This window comes from Mixophyes fleayi, chromosome 2 (genome assembly GCF_038048845.1).
Source record: "Mixophyes fleayi isolate aMixFle1 chromosome 2, aMixFle1.hap1, whole genome shotgun sequence".
In the NCBI taxonomy this organism is placed as follows: domain Eukaryota; kingdom Metazoa; phylum Chordata; class Amphibia; order Anura; family Limnodynastidae; genus Mixophyes; species Mixophyes fleayi.
In genome coordinates, this window is record NC_134403.1 from 177713995 (window position 1) to 177732112 (window position 18118).

At 39.0% G+C, this 18118-nt stretch overlaps 1 protein-coding gene across 2 annotated transcripts in view; it reads left to right on the plus strand.

The window, feature by feature from the left end:
- TPST1 (tyrosylprotein sulfotransferase 1) overlaps positions 1–13597 on the plus strand; it is a 76576-nt gene extending 62979 nt beyond the window's left edge. The window contains exons 4-7 of one of the 2 annotated variants that reach the window (XM_075195034.1): positions 1667–1717; positions 5935–5965; positions 7954–7992; positions 12128–13597. In XM_075195034.1, coding sequence (XP_075051135.1) covers positions 1667–1717; positions 5935–5964 — 81 coding nt within the window. In that variant the 3' untranslated portion in view covers position 5965; positions 7954–7992; positions 12128–13597. The remainder of the gene's footprint in view (positions 1–1666; positions 1718–5934; positions 5966–7953; positions 7993–12127) is intronic. The other variant, XM_075195035.1, reaches the window with a different exon arrangement.
- The last annotated feature ends 4521 nt before the right edge of the window (positions 13598–18118 follow it).

Sequence of the window (18118 nt, forward strand, 5' to 3'; positions counted from 1 at the left end):
TTAGCCTGGGGGGCAAGCACACAGCACTGGCCCATAAGTAGTGGCCCATCCTTAAAGGTTGGATTTTGGTACAATATATATTTATCTATATAAAAAGAGTATATTTTAGTGTTGCTTAATCCATATATATATATTTATATATTATGCCCAGGCCCATAGCTGGATTAAGGTTCTGGGGGGCCTGGGCACTTTAGACAGGGTAACCCCCTATGATGTAACTGTGTGTACTACAGTTAGGTGCATGCAGCTCTGCCTTCACAAGTAGTACAGTGTAAAGCAGGACATACCTCCCAACTGTCCTAAGTGAGACAGTAACCCAAATTCGGGACTGTCCCACCAGAGGCAGGACAGTTGGCAAACTGTCCTGTTCTTTCCTACCTGTTTTTGTCACTTTCACCACTTGTGAATGCTGGTTTCTTAACTTATTTACTGCTTATCTGGATCCTAGAATGTTAGATGTCCTATTAGGAAAAAACAATGGGTACATAAAATTTAGAAAACTCCAAACAGTCCCGGTGTTAAATTAATAGCACCCACGTTTTATAATTAGGCCTCCCTCCAACCCTAGCCTTAAAATAATAATATTCTCATTTGCGAAATAATTCTTATTCTTTCCAGCCAACCCTAACATTAAATAGCAAACACATTTAATATATAAACCTATTTCTCTCCCTCCAAACAGCCTCACCAGTAAATCAAATTGCTCCACCACCACCCAACAAATAAAATAGCACCCATTAAATAACTAGCCCCCTCCTGCACTCCACCATTAAATAGCCTACCTCCCACACTAAATTAAGACCCTCCTTCCCTCACACATTATATAAACATGCTCCCCCTTCCCTCACACATTATATTGAAATGCTACACACACACACACACACACACTATATTGACATGCTACACACACAGTATTGACATGTCACACACTGTATGGACAGCACAAACACACTGTATGGGCAGCACACACACTATATTGACATCTTACACACACTACATTGCCAGCACACACACACACACACACACACTATATTGACAGCATCACACCACTTACCTTGTTCCGTCCATGCACGCTGATCTTCACACATGGAACGGCACCTGTCACTTGGTGCGCGTCCCATGTGAGTCATATGATAGGCCACACAAGGGGAGAGGGGGAGTGGTTGCGGATCGGCGGCCAATGATGGAAGGTGACTGGTCCCAGAGGAGGAGGCACCAGCCACAAAGTAATAGACTTGGGCCGGTCCCTGTACAGCCCAAAATAGCCTTTTTTGTGTCCGGCCGGGAGAGCAACTGCACAACATCCGCCCCCCCTAAATGACGTGTGGCTCAATATCATTATATCCGTTTGCATAAAGTATCAAGATCATTTATAATATATGTATATACTATAGAAAAAAAACCATTTGAATTGTGCACCTATATATTTGAAGTGGGGGGATTAATGTAACCACAGGCACTACCTTTAGTAATTATATGTTTTGCTCATTCAGCTCATCATTCAAAAGACCTGCTTTGCACTTGCCACTGCTTAGTTGGACATGGTAACAGTGATAGTTTAGCATAATATTTAAAGGACTGATTGTTAGAATTGGTCTTCCATGGATTTTTATAACTCGTACACCATTTAGTAATTTTTTTTTACATACCTTGTTTTGTCTTTCAGGTCTATAAAGGGGAATTTCAACTTCCGGATTTCCTGAAAGATGTGCCTCAGGTACTAATTATTGATCCTTGTGTTGTATTATGATTAGACACTGTTTATGTTGCCAGTCTCTAGTCAAAGGAAAAAGTTGGCATTTTTTTGTTAACATCCCCTATTTGTAATAACATGTTGTGAAAATCCGTGTGGTTAAATATTCTGCCTCATGGTTACAATTCCAGCTTAAAAAAAACCCAAAACATATGCTGTGTATTTCAGAAACCTTTATCAAGTTTGCAAACAAATGTGTCAGGGGTTGCAGACCCTCTTCTTTCTTTGAAGCTCTGGCTCATTTATTACAGCAAACGTTGTAGAGAAAACAGCTGTTGCATGGCCTCCAACCTGTGTCGGACTGGGACATGAAGGGCCCACCGGGGGATGTCATGGTAGGGGCCCACCAGAGGGGATGTGGCCAGCCACCTGAGTGTGACTTGGGGGGCATTGTCAGCCCACTGAGGGCATGGCCAGTGCCATATTGTAGCATATAATAATACAGTGTATGCAAAAAGTGCACAGTCTGGCCACACTGATGTGCCTTGTGTTTTTTGTAGTGGTGCAGAAATGAGATTTCATTTTGTGCAGTGAGATTAATGAGCTGAAGGGGTGGATTTTTAGGGGCATTCATTAACATGCAGAATTAGACTTAATTTCTGCTCTAGCTTAGAGATGGCTTTCTCTGAGCTCATTATATAGGTTTAACAAGACCCATTTTGTGTATCATTTGGCACTACGGCTGAGAAAGAAAATTAGACTAAACTGCTCAGTACTATATGTGACAAACAACACAAATATGTGTGTGTGTGTATATATATATATATATATATATATATATATATATATATATATATATATATATATATATATATATACCGTAAGTTAACCCGTGCATGATACTCATGCATTCTAGTCAAATCAAGCTACTTAAGGTGTTAAAAAAGTTCTTGTCATGCATTTGGGCCATAGCCCAGGCCTCAACCACCAACCACTCCCCACTGTCACCCCCGGCAACCACCAACCACTCCCCACTGTCACTTCTCCTTCAAGAAATATATATATTTTTAAAATCTTTATAAACACTTTTAACAATTAACAAATTAAATTAACAAATTAAAAACATCTTAGTATACCAAATTTCAGCCCTTTCTGAATTTTTTTTTACACACACACTAAGAATTTAGTAGGTCAGTGTATAACTCCGCCCAGCAGGTGGCGCTGCAGCTTGGTTTTATTTTTTACACACACACACACACACACACACACACAGACAGACTAACACACGCCACTAGACATTTATATTATAGATGTGTATGTGTATATATATTTTGGCAGAGCCAAAATGACACATTCGGCCGCGCCCCACCCCCTCCCGCCCTCTAGTCACACCCCTCTCCCGGACTACACTTGCCGAAAGTAGGCAAGTATGGTCTATTCTACACAGTGGTACCCTCTCCCTCATCAACACATAACGTGCACAGTGGACAGACATACCAACCATTTTACTATGCAATGTCAGTAAAAAAAACTGGATGACACTTTTAACATCAGTAAGAAAAAATAGAGGTACTTAAAAAACAGACCTATCTTTTGAATCTACAGTACTATAGAAATATCATAATCAACCTCCTTACTGATAATCCCTGTGCCCCTTCTACTTTCAGCATAATAATGTGCAAGTAACTTTTTTTTTTTATTTTTTTTAGGTAAGCAGTTTTTAAAAAATGGTCAATAAAAATAATTATTTCAATGGTTGCCAGCTTTGACATTTATGAATATTGGTACAAGGGGAGAAGGTTCTGTAACTGCACCGCATCCAAACTTCTGAATAGATGCTATAGATAGTATGAGAGAAAATGAACACAACCATAAAGGTATAATTGGGAGTTATAGAAATATTATAATATATTACAATAGTGGTTATTTTAAAAACATTCACATAGTTTACTAGCTTACCTGTGATGACGCCGCTCAGCGATGCAGGAGACATCCATCTGGGTGAAGCTGAACTAAGTCACGTGAGAGCCTCATTAAACCACGGAATTCACATTAAGGCCTATGGCCAATCTGCTCCAATTGTAAAGCGCTACGGAATTTGCTGGCGTTATATAAATAAATGTTGATGATGATGATGAAAGTGTTAAAAGTATCTGCCTTCCTGCAACTTAACCTGCTACTGGCCTTGGCTACAACCTCCGCTCTGCAGGCTAATCATAACCTCTCCTCAGCCTAAGTTTAACTTCACCTGTAAACTAACGCTAGCTTCTTCACTACAGCCTTACTCTAACCTACTCCTACCTCCTCATAGCCTAACTCTTATCTTTCCACTATAGCTTAAATCTAACCTACTTTTACCACCTCATAGTCTAACCCCAAACACCTCCTCACAGTTTATCCCTAACCTCCTCCTACCTCATCACAACCTAACTTTAACCTATTCCTACCTCCTCGTAGCCTAACCCGATGCTCTTACCTACTGAAAGTTCCCCCATGGGACCACTAATTTGCACCCCGACTTTAAATGAATCTGAGCCTAACTCTAACCTAGTCTAATCCAAGTGTGAGTTGTGGTTCTAAGGGCTGCAGAAGAAAATATATTCATAAAGCTCACTTGTTTTTATGGTTAATATGCCAAGTGCAATAATATATATATCTAACCGTGTGCTCCCCATACACCTGGGATAAAACAGGATCTGCACTGCGGTTTCCTCTTTGACCCTTATGTCCACGTCAGAGCTGGACTCCTGTCTTCCCTGAGTTTGGAAGTCGCTTTTCCCCTTACTTTTCTCCCATTTCATTATATTACTAACTTACCTGTGCCGGCGCCGCTCAGCTCCGTGATGCAGGAGACATCCGTCTGGGCGGAGCTGAAGTAAGTCACATGAGATCCTCTGCAGCACCCTCTCTATGACAGACAGCCTTCTTATTTACTGCTTGCTGCCAGGACATAGTCACTGGCGTCCGCCCCTTCAGGAAAAACTGGATGGGAGAAGTGTTACCATTTCCCCACCGCCCACCACAATCCCACGCGTTGCCGGGAGGAAATGTTTTTAAAAAAAGCACCAAAAGACAAAAATACGTGAGACTGGGTTCAGAGGGCCTCCTTAGGCCATCGGCCTACCTGGAAAATTCCCGGTAAGGCCTATGGTCAATCCACCCCTGAAATCAGGTGTACTATTATTGTGAGATTTTTCAATTTGCATGATCGATTATAGATAACAATACAGAGGTTCTTGTACTAGTGTTATTGAGTAACAGAGTTTATTTTTTAATTTTTTTTGTTTTCAGCTCCATTTTATTTAAAAAAACAACAAGTTTTAGTAGGGGAGAGAGAAACTATTAAGGGTTCAATTTTACCCATCAACGTATATTTTGTCTTACCTAAGTCCAATTATTGATACCTAAGCATTCATATATTTTAGGCTGTCTTGATATTTCACAATGAATTATTGTCCTGTATAGAGTGTCATGTGCATGCTCACTTTGTGAAGCAAATTCATTTAGGAAAGCTTTCAATTTCAATGATGAGGGGTAGGCTGCTTTAAGTGTGTTGTAAAAAGAATTGGTAGCATAGAGGACTATTCTCTGCATAGGTGAGTTTTCATTGACTGTTTACATTTTGAAAAATTTATAAAAGTTGTATGGTTGCAAGTCAGACAGTTCTAGAGCAGATGTAATAACTATAGACCAGACCTGTGGATATATGTAAGAAGATAACTACACGTTCTTGGTCAAGTATAATTTGCTGTTCGGAAAATAGTTAGGGATGATGTAGTATATGAGTTTTATCCTGAATGGTAGAGTGACCGCGATTGGCAAAGTAAGGGTGAGGTGAATAAGTCTGGCTGCAGCTTTCATAATAGATTGAAATGGGCACAGTCTGTGGTGGGGAAGGCCAGTTAACAGACAATAGCATTACTATGTGTAGCGTAATAAAACAGATCTCGCTGACATGCACTATTCTTATTACTGCTGGAAAACGGTGATTACAAAAACATATCACAGCAGCTCTTTTAAGTGTAACGTGCATATAACTGTCAGATGGAAATACTATTTCACATAAACCAGGGTAGCAGACGAAGCAGCAGCTGTAAAATGCTTTATTGTGAGATTGCTCTTGATATGTTTCTGTTTCTGATAAATGTATCAGTAGATGTTCTTGAAGATATTGCTGCTTACTGGAGCTTTTCCACAGTTATTAAAATATTAAGAGTCCATGTGGTTTTTTTGTGTTCTAGCCGAAGAAGACACGGGAAGAAAATTCCTGAGGCAAGATTATATCTGCATGGGCTATTGCAGTTAATTGGTTTGGGGGCAGTAATAAATGAAAATATGGGAAAACCATGTTACACGGCTATATTCTGACCCAACTGGCCTGACTTCTTGGGTTTCTGCATGTCTTTTTTTTTCTGTTTCCCTATTTTAAGAATAAGAGAAAATATAAAGCCGCTATCCTTCAAATTAGGATCATTCTATGCTCCATGTGTTAGAGTAACCCCTGTGTGCTCTGTCCTTCACCATCATATATCTAGGCACAGTTACTACTTGCTTCTCTAATGCTACTCTGTCTGCTGCACTGCTGAATGTGCTGCCAATTAGCAACCTGTGGATCAAGGCCATGGAATATGCACAGATGTTCATTTTGGGTTAGCTTAATTTATGCTGCATGTGGATCTGAGTGATATATTAATTAGCTCTGCTAAATGCACCAAAGAGAAACGCGCAATAGATTACACCAAGCACGCTTTCAGTAAGACTCTGGCATTTCCCCATTTTAATGCGGTTTGCTCTTGATCACTCATTAGCACTTTAACCACCATCTCTGGCAGCCAGCTATTTGTGAACACTTATCTGTAAAGACTCTTGTGGTCTGTATAAAATAGTTACAATGGTAGCTGTCTGGATGCAGAGTATCCTGTGTTCATGTCTGACTCAACTGCACTAACTCTACATCTGCTAATATGAGATAGGATTATGACTGTTCAATACCCAGCACAATGATTAAGAACATTGTTTTAAACCACAGTCTTTTTTTCAAAAGGAAACCGCTAAAATGTGTTTAGCTTCTTTTTTTTTTTTTTTTTTTTTTTTAACAGGCAGCCTTCAATTTTAATTGCATATAGCAACATTAAACCATATTACAACTAATCATTGCATTGCAGGCTTGCAGACATAAAGAGTGTGTGTCAGGCAGTCATGTACAAATGACACTGTAAAAACACTTCCAGGGAAAAGTGATACTTTTATTAACAATTATAAAGGTCTTGCTGAGGCTGTAAATGTAAATGATAAAATGTCCCTCATACTTGGAAGCCTGCCTGCATCTAATGTATATTTCTGTACGCGCCATCATTTTATTGGTTATTATCGGTCACCTCTTCCATTCTCTGAGATTAATGGGAATGGATTAAATTGTACACTATTACAACTAAATAAGGCATTACTGACTTTAAGCATTAGCCATGTGGATGTCCATCTTACTGCAATTTACCATAGAAACACATTTTAAAAATGATGCATTTCCTTTAAGAAAACTATCTTACTTTTTAAGGGCTAATCTTAACTGTGTTAAATATTTTATTTAGTATTTGCATGTTGCTCATTATAAATTAGAAAGCAGTTTGCAGCAGAAATGTTCACTTTATGAGATTTTGGGTCTGCCAATGCTTCCCTGATATTCTGTGATAATAATGCAATGCTAATGCAACAGGTGGCTATCAATATAAACCTTACAAACTCAACTGATTTTCAAAAAAAACCATCTTTTACATGAATATGTTGTTTTGCACACGATTGTTATTCACCTTTTTGGTGTAATGTTCATCAGACAGTCAATAGATAAAAAGCAAGACAAACTAAATGTGTTTTCAGTTCTATAAGGACCTGGAAGTACAGATACTTTTTAAGGTCTGTAGTGGTACTAACATTACTTATTCCTTATTTAAAGCAGTTGAACATAAATGATTTGGAGTACTTATGTCACCTTGCCCTGCTCCCTACACTTTAGAATAGCAGCAAAATTCCATTTAGCAGAAAACAGTAGACAAGGGTTTTTTCATTACTAAGAAAACAAACATATTCCTGTCATCCAAGTTTTTGTTTGGGACAATAGTGCTTTACTATTACACTTGTGGTTACAAGCTTGTGCTAATTGTTCTCTCTGCATGCTTCTTTTGTTACTTTTTCCAAAACACTTGCAAGTAACAAATCAGTGTTATCTTCTTATAATTTATGAACATTCTTTTTTCTTTTAACAGACTGAAGCAGTGGAATAGTAGACCCTCTTCCCAACCAAGGTAATAATTCCATCATAAATCTGTTGTGTAAGTTGTCATGACATTTTATAGGTTTTCACATACAATTAAGGGTATAATGCGGTCACTGTTATCAGCACTACTATACAAAGTAATAAGGAGGGAGCAGTGTGAGGACAGATATGCAGGTATTGTAGAGTTATCTTAGTACTACAACATAATCCAGCGCAATGAAGAGGACTTGCCAGATCATACTGAACATATGTATGTGTAAATGGTACATTTGGCACGCCTAGTGACAGACAATCAATAACATTGTAGATTAGGTTAACGTTGTTCCATCAGTAAGTAGTTTGTTTAAAATCTTTGTGTGACAGGATGGACCACCTATGCCACCCTGTCTGTCGCTGCTGGGAACCGGCTGGGCTTACTTTGCCACCGTTCCCTTTCGTTATCCCAAATGTGCCCTCTTGCGCAGTAGGGAGGGGCTTACAAATGCTGCCACCACTGGATTCCTTACCGGCATCCAGAACCGGGTTTCTTACGGGTATCTGACGCTGCTAGCGTATCTCGTTGCTGGTGTACCAGGGCTGGTATTCCTGACCTATTTCTATAGATCAGAGTTCCTGTGGATGGACCCCCCCTGGCCTATCACACTGACCAGGGCTGCAGGGTAGCAGGCAGAGCGGTGGTACTGGAAAAGCTGGGTCCAACCTCAGAAACAGCCGGAGAACGAATTAGAATTAGGGTCTAATCTGCAGGGCACAGGAATACAGCAATATTGAAGATGTTTTCAAGCAGGTCTTTGATGCAAGTGATGTTTCTTTGCTCTCTCACTGGTTGGAGGAAGTACCAGTGATCAGGTCAGCTGAAACAAAAAGAAAGGATAAAGACTATGCGCTCACCTCCTGATGGTTGCAGGAGCTGCAGACAGGACTATGGATCCCTCCCTAGTTTTATATTAGAACAGTAGAAAAGTTCCTGTCCGCTCACTGGCTTGATATTTCGGTACTAGTATATTGTGTCTAATGCAAGGTATTGTGATACCCAAACCACTAAAACAGGTCAATGCTAAATGGCATAAAAATTACAACATTTATTATATATCCCTATACACAATAAAACATAAACAGGGCTAAATAAAAGGCAATAAGGAAAGTATAAGTCAATGCATGAATGTGTCAATATAAAACTCTGCACATAGAATAATTCCTAGTCAGCATACAAGTGACCCAAATTTAATAATAATTTTGATAATTATAGTGCATAAACAATCATGGATATGAGTGGTCTGGCGATCAAGCAAAATGCTGGTTCAGGTTTATCAGTAAATGAATGTTCAGATAATGACATGGGTGGTCGCGTTTTGATAGAAGTAACAACAATGACCTTGGCTGCAGAGATGTATTATCGCAGTAGAAGAGCCTATTGGTGAAATGTTACAGTTCGTGAGTCCATAATGTAATCCCACGTCAATGTGGGGCCAATACTTGCGTTTACTGTGGGGCGATGATGGTGAGGTTTTCCGGTCCCAGGTGTCTTAATCTGGATTGCAGCGAACAAACTTTAGTGTACAGATGAAGAGAGGAGTAGCGGGTGATCAATCCCGCTACTGTGGAGATAGAGATTGCGGTCCACGAACAGCGTGCAACGCACTTCCGGTTCTGACTTCCGGGTCTGGTGTCACATCCGGTAGATACTATTGGCCAATAGATTAGTGTAGGGCGGAGATTCAACGCGTTTCGTCAGATAGACTTTCTCAAGGGATAGACTATTTGACGAAACGCATTATTAGTAAATTTGGGTCACTTGTATGCTGACTAGGAATTATTCTATGTGCAGAGTTTTATATTGACATATTCATGCATTGACTTATACTTATACTAGTACCGAAATATCAAGCCAGTGAGCGCACAGGAACTTTTCTAGTGTTCTGAAACAAGAACAACTTTTCAATACAAGCCAGTGCCAGTCTGGACATAGGCTATTTTTAGAACCAGGAAGCAATGTGTTTACACAAACATGGATTTACATGCATTGCAAAAGCCCACAACATTTACACTTATCTATGAAACTTTAGAGACGCTGGGATGTCCTGAACACTCTGACGAAAGGCCACACAGTAACGACCCCCTGCTGGGCCTTTGGCCCAAGCAGGCATTTGACACTTCATCACAAAACTTAGTTAGCATTTCCTGCTATCATACTTCCTCCCCATATGCCTAATTGGAGATTTCCACTAGCAACCTTACAAACCCCAAACAATGACACTTCCATACAAAACACATCCCAATACACAAAAGACCTCCATCCACAAAGGCTCATTGTATCAGATATATACATCAGAAATAAGTCATTTCCTTTAGAAAGGATAAAACAGAAAAAATAATTTTCTACCCTGGTCTCAGAAATAACGATTTCCTATCTCAAAATATACACATTATGAAAAATAAGTGCATGTGCAATTATATAAATAAGCGGCCTGCGCTATTTACTTTAAATACATGTATACCAGAAGGAATTTATCAGTGATCCAGTCACACTTTGTTTTACTGCATAGTGCTGTATATATTTATTAAGTTTTAAGACCAGCACAAGCCTTAAGAGATAACGGGCAGTGTGGGGTGCTGTTTATCATATTTGCTTGAGGGCCCGAGGGCTGTGAGCAGAATCCGGGTTAAAATTACCATATTAACAGTAATGATGCGCCAGCCACGTTTTGACGGTAACGCGACCAATTGATTTCCTCCCTAAGGGGCTCATACCAACGCAGTCTGTGAAGTATTACTACGGTAAAAGTGCGCAGTTAGTACGGTAATTTAACTGCTAATTTTTGCTCGCAGCTCTCGGGACCATGAGCAAAAATCTGGGTTAAAATTACAGTATTAACGGTAATACAATTATCGCTGCGTTATTCATACACTAACTTGGCCGAATTGAATTGACCCCTAAGTGTACTGTGTGATGCTTCATTTTATCTGCCCTGTGCAATTTCTTAATCCTATTAATTTCCACGTGTTTATCAAGACCTGAGTCTGGTCTCACAGTTTCAGTATTATGTTCTGTGATACCACCCATAATGTACCCCATACTGGACGACATCCATGTCACGTTTGCTAGTTATTCCCATGATCAGTCATCAAATGGAAAGAACGATGCAATAAAAGCAACTGCAGTGCAAATAATATAATTTCCTTATTTACAGCAAATACATGAAAATAAATGTTCTATCTGACCTATAAACTAGTGCTTGTGTGCTTACAATTTAAGTAAATAAACCACTACATCTTTTTCAGTAAATTATTACCATATAACAGATGTGCAACAGAGTCTCAGGTTATAGGAATGCAGACAAAACAATGAACATCATCTCTCCCTCTTTCTCCCAGCTAAATGATAGTTGTATGTTCGTGACATGTTACATACTCCCACATTCCATCTACACAGCTAATCCAACACATTTCCAGATTATGCAAAGGGACAAGTAGTTTCTCCATACGAAAGGAATAGCCTGCCCCTGTAGTAGCTGCTAAAGCTTTCAGTCACTAACCTCTGCCTAATAACCTTTTACTGCATAAGATGGTTTGCCACTTAAGGAGGCAAACATGTCCTGTAATGGAGGTCTACACTTTTGAACCTGACATGAAACAAATAGTTCACATGAAGTACAAATTGAAATTAATTTACAGAAATAGTAAATAAAATTAAAACAAGGGATAGGATACAATAAAGATGTGATGTGTGCTTTAATTGTCTTTTGATTTTTGTTTTCTTTTTCCATCTATTACCTGTTAGATATTGTCAATACGCTAAATTTTTGACCATACTCTTGCTCTCAGTACTGTTAGTCTTTGTCCATACGAGCCCCTGTTTAATGGTTTTAACAGAACCCAGAAATTTTACTTTATTATGTAATTATCGGCAAGCACAAGTATAACCCACATCAGCCAATCAGATGTTTGTTTTCATTTTCTAAATCATGCTAGAAAAATCACAACTTGAATGTGATTGGTTGCTATTGGTTACAGCATGTTTGTGCACATTTTACAATGTTATCAAATAAGCCCAATATATAACTATTTAGCTTTACTGCATGCAATGTTATAGATCTATTTATCTAGTTTGACAATCCTTTTTACCAACTGTTTATTTACATTATATTTTATTCTCCACATAGGTGTTGTCCTTTCTGACTATGGAATGGACCTGTGATGATGATTTCCACACTGCTAACAGACTGTGATGTGTATCTGTTGGCTGCATCCTGAGCTCTCTCCATGTCTGTACTGGTAGCACTTGTCTCCACATGGGCACACGTTCACCTCTAGGAGTAAAGGCACTTTTTATGGCAGGAGGCATCTACCTTCTAGCAGTGGTGTTGTACTGTATTTACCAGCTGTATTTGTTTTTAAGTAAAAGACCAATGAAAAAAAGAAAGCAAACTGTTGAAATTTCTCTACATCCTGAATATTCTTATCACTGTGTGGCCTCTCAACATTGCAATGCTGTGACATCATGTTTTTGTTTTTTGTTTTTTTAGGGTGAGGTGGGGTGGTTAAGCGATATAGGTTGCATTACATTTCAGCATAGTATATATTAAATGTATATACCCTGCTTAGACACATACAATAGTTTTTCACCAGCAGTCTAGTTATGTGTATGACATGCAGTGGTAAAATTTGCTCTCCTGCAACAATATAAGCTCACACACAACATATATTATATATGTTCATACACTTAGTAGATTTTAAATTGTGGGCGCGTGTTGATACCGATTTCATTACAAGCACCAAAACGAAACATTAGTGTTTTGGCAACCTAGAGTTCTAATGTATAAATGACACTATACATTAATGTCAATACTGATTTGAGGGGAAAAAAAGATTTCTTTAGATTACTCTGTACCACAGTGTTCATGTCTTGTATGAATATATTGTACTCTGACTCACAGCATCACACTATATTCAGTGTGCAATATATTCTGAAATCTAGATGGCACCCCCTTCACTGTATGTCAGGGGTGGGCAAACCAGTCCTCAAGGGCCAACAACAGTTCATGTTTTTAGGATTTCTGTCTGTAGAAACAGCTGGGATAATTACTGACCCAGCCAAATAGATTAACTCAGCTGTGCATGATTAAAGAAATCCTAAAAACATGAACTGTTGATGGCCCTTGAGGACAGGTTTGCCCACCCCTGCTGTATGTGTCATTGCCTAATCACGTAGTAGTTCCATTACTCTGTTCAACGTTAAACAAAGCACTATGGTTATTTAAGTGAACTGACACCTATATCTATTCACAAGAGAGACCCTAAACATTCCTGCCACTGCTGTGCGGTGTTCTCTAGCAACGTCAAGGGCATTTTAATACTATCTGTCACTTAATTTGGACAAGTTTTAAATATTTAATAAAGAACTCAAGGTATAGTAAGGACAGATGTCTGGAGTGGTTGATAGAACCTCATAAAATTGCCAGACTCAACCATTATAGTTCATTGTGTAGAAATTAATAAAACTGCTTTCTTTTTAATTATTTAAAGAAAACTTCCAAAGAAGTTGGGTTTGGGGTTTGAGAAAACATGTACATTTACAATTTTATTGACCTTTTTGTATTTTATTTTTCAAAATAAAAAGCTTTAAATGTGAATGTTTGCTGAGGATATTTTAAGTGTATTTCTTTACTAAACCTAGGGCAGTATGTACCTTGGAAGCTTACCAGTGTATTTGAGCAATGTTTTGACATTGTGTTTCATCCAATTAATCCAGATATATAGGAGACCAGGATAACTAACAGGATAATATTTGAGTTATGAAACACTGCACATAAATGGATTGGTTTCTAATACTGACATAGAGGGGCAGAATCAATTCTTAAAAAAAATCGCAGTGTAGGGTCCCTGAAGGTGGCACTATTTTTTTTATTTTTTTTTTAGTGAAAGTAACGCTCACTTTTGCTCATGCCCCATAGAGGTGCAAGCAAAAGTAAGCATTACTTATTACCGTATAACTGGTAATAAAGCGCGGCTTCAATGTTCTCAGGAACACCGTGTCCAGTTGAATCTGCCCCACAATACAGCACTGAACTGTCTTTAGTTGGATAATTAATGATGTCCTCCCAAATTTCTTTCAGTGCTTATATACAGTACAATCACAGTAGTTTACAGATAGAGAGTTTGGGAGTCGAATCTCGCACTTTTACAAGCAAAATGTGCCAGTAGTTTGTAGATTTTTAAACCAATAATTAAACACATACATTTGTTACATTTATTATCTGGTACAGCCATATAACTATTTTTAAAGTCACCTGTTTTATGCCTGTGTGAAGTTAGCCAACTTCTGGGCTGGTGCGGATAGTCATCATTATTATTAACCCTTTTACTACAACTTATGTATCCCTTACATCTGCACATCACGACTTCTGGATCTAGACAATCCCATACTATAGTCCACTTGACGCCTCCAGTTCTGGGTTCAGTGAAAAAGGAAGTCTGACTGCGAATTACTGTTAATGTTTAGGAACACTCTAGCTTCTAGCTCCAAGGTGAGTGTGGCTTACTTTCTGGGTGTGAAGATGTGCTCATGACAACCATCATGAACAGCCTCCTGGTTGTCTGATCATTAAATGATATCAGAGGGCAACAAAAATATCACATAGATATAAACTCTCAAAACAAGCTTTGTGGCAAGGGTGGAACAGGGTCCAAACGACAGAGAAATGTACCTGATGGTGGGTTCAGAATTAGTACCTGGCATGATATGTCTATATATGGTCAGTGATCTTGGAAACAATTAAATATGTCCATAGCTGAATAATTCCCTCTGGTTTTTCCCTCACAATAGCTCTTTCCTATGTGGAAGGGAATTAAGGGAATAACAGTTGGAGAGATGGTAGGTTACTTTTCATCCATAGTGGATCTGTATGGGGATAAAGGAAGGGCCCTGGCAACTGTAGTGCCTAATAAATATCCTCTTGGTATGAAGATATTAAAATGTACAAGCGATTTATGTAAAAATGTTTTTAACCTTATCAGTGCTTAGTATGGTCCTGAACATACGTGGGACTCGTCGTTGAAATTGGCAAGGACGAGTCCCACTCATTCTTAGCGAACACAGGGTTTAAAGTAGTAAATATACTTATCCGATTTTAAGTAGTGATATGCTCCATGTGTACAGGTCAATCTCCAGAATCCACAGTTTGGTGAGGGTGGAACCTCTTCAATTTCCAAGTATTGGAGAGTTGCTAAGTGGCTCTTTTAGCTTGGGGCATCTCAAAGATGTTGGATTATATAGATTAAGCATAGAGGCTGTTCTCTTTTATGAACCAAATTAAATGGGTAATCCCATCTATAGAACATCTGATGGCCTTGCAGGGCAGTTAGTACCTATTACATGGGTTAACACTGATGTAGAGTAGACCAATTCAGGAAATAGTTGAAACTCAACACCATAATATTTCAGGCCTTCCAAATTAGTCAAGTCACATGACTCAAAGTTTGGCCTTTTGATCTCAGGACTCTGTGATTTTTGTCTCTGTGTATTGTCAGTTCTATTAAAGTATTTTCATCGTTTTCCAATAAGCATTGTCTATGCGATTTGTGTGGTTCCAAAGCACAAGCAATTTATTTACCAAAGTATAACAGTTCAATAAATAAATACAGTACAGCCTATACATACGCTGCGCAATGCTGGGTCCACCATACAGTCATAAACCTGAAGTCTGTGGTCAATGTGACTGCCTGCTGGTCCCAGAGTCCCTGTTATATACACTCCGTGATACAGTGAAAACAATATAGATGATTTGGCATGTTTCCATAGGTTCAGGCTTCAGGAGGGTCCAGTGTAAAGTAGTCCATAGGTCAGTTCACATGACACCCTCCAAGCTCTCCAGAGGATGAATACTAATTTTCCCACCAAGGACTAGTTTAAACTAGTCTATTAGCATTACACAGACAATATCAATCTAACCATTTAGTCACTATCATCCATAATAAGCATACGGAATGTGCAATCCTTTCGGTGTATGAACCGGACATCTGCGGATAAATAGGGGATTAGAATGATGCCAAACATGACATGTTTTCTGTGACCTGAACTTTAAATATCACTAAAGTGCATATAACATTACAATAGTTAACTATAAACTAAATAACATTTGCTCATAAACAACTGTGGATTGGAACTTATTATAAATATGAATTATATACAAGTGAATGTGTAAGTGCGATGCGTGCGTTATTTATCGTGCGATTGCGCCATGACACGTGGCGTACTGATCGCAATCACACGGTGAAACAATATTACCCAATATACTTTCTTTCATCCAATTATACAACTTTGACAGCTCCATCCTCTGATAGTACACAAAACTATCACCTGAAAGATTTTATTGCAGGATCTCGGTAGTACGTTTCATTGTTCTGTAATGTATATCCCCCTTTGTGTATGACCGCACTGTCTGTAGATCTCAGACAGGTTACCATAAAAGAGTCATAATCCTAGAAACAATTTTCTTTCAATATGGAACATATACCTCTGGAGCTTGGAGATAACCTTTTGTATGCCCTTCAAGGGTGTGATAGAACATGTATCAACAATATAAAATATCCTACAACAGTTCTTCATGCCTAACATGTTCATCTGTCCAAAGCATGTCTTTTAGCTCAGACAACATTTAAACACTGCATGTTCACCAATAACATCCTATGTCTATCAACAATGTCATTTACGATCTCCTTCAATCTGAGTTAGTATATATACTCTAATAACAGTTCTTGTCATCAACACTTGTGGGGCGGGCTATTGTTCATTCTTCCCAGTCTCCCAATACTCAAGTTTCTTTGTACGTGAAACAGTGATCGGCCTGCCAAATATTGGGAGACTCCAAACTAAGTAATCTAGCAGTCTTACCTTTCCCCTAGTGACCTCCCACCCCATAATTCGGGTACCTCAGGAATATTTAGTGGAAAGAGAACTAGTCCTACTCTATATAATCTCTGAGGCACGTGAGAACACACCCAGCGGTCAGTTTGGTCTACAACCTTACCCACCCAAGAATGATAATCATTCTCATGGATGCCTGCTCAAGTCCTAATATTACTGGACTGGCATCGCTAGATGTACCTCTCTTCAACTATGGGGTCAAAGTACTTACAGACGTAATACTCCTTAGATAATAGCCCCTCGCACTTTCTCCAAGCTCCAAGGTTTCCAAATTTTCCTTTACCCCTGAATTGAATAGAGTAATTGGCTGGACCGATTGTGCTAACACCTTCTCCTTCATCCCCAGCTCCTCAATATCACTACCTGAACCAGCCTCTGTCACTTGTTCACAATTGAAAGAATTGACTGTCCTGAAAAGAGAATGAGATAAGAGAAATACAGAACAGGAAAAACAGGAAAAACTACTACTTCATGGTGGACAACTGTCTTTGCAAAGTCCTAGGCTCAGGTGTTATTAACTGAAATCGGGGTCTCCCAGAACAGATTTACGAGTGTAATTGGAACCTTCTCCGGGTGTTGACTCCTCTGCAGTGGATGGAATGGGTACCGGTGTCTCTGCTTCCCCTAAGGTCATGATGCTGGTCGTCAACACTTGGTACCTGTCTATCAAACAACCTGAGCGTAGGAAATTCAAGTTACACAACTTACTCTCCCAGTCCAACATCGTAACAATGAGTGTAACTCCTCAGGAGACAGTGTTTCGAATGGTCTTGGTTGCTGTCTCACTATTTGCTTTACCTCTCATGGTCTAGAACAATCTCTCCGTTACAAACTCATCACAAGAAAAAGTCAAAAACATTTCAAAAGATGACAGGTTGAGAGGCAGTTTAGGAGTGATTTTGATAGTGGGGAAGACTAGTGGCCGAAGCTACCAGCCACTCCAATCAAGTTTCAACCCTCATTCCATTCAATTCGTTCTAGCTAGTACCGTTACTTTATTTTCCCTCTGGTTTGTGAAAAACATAGATTTGTCGGCTGTCCCGTAAAACCCTGCTGTCTATTTGACAGCTATGTCCGCCCTGTTGTGAAAGTCATGTACAGTCGTGTGTAAGTGTAAACTTAACTAACAGCTACTTCAGTTGGTAACTGTGTCACTGTCACATGTCCTCCATGTAATGTGAGTTCTACTTATGTACTGCCATTGCTATAAAAAGTTCTTCAGTCGCCT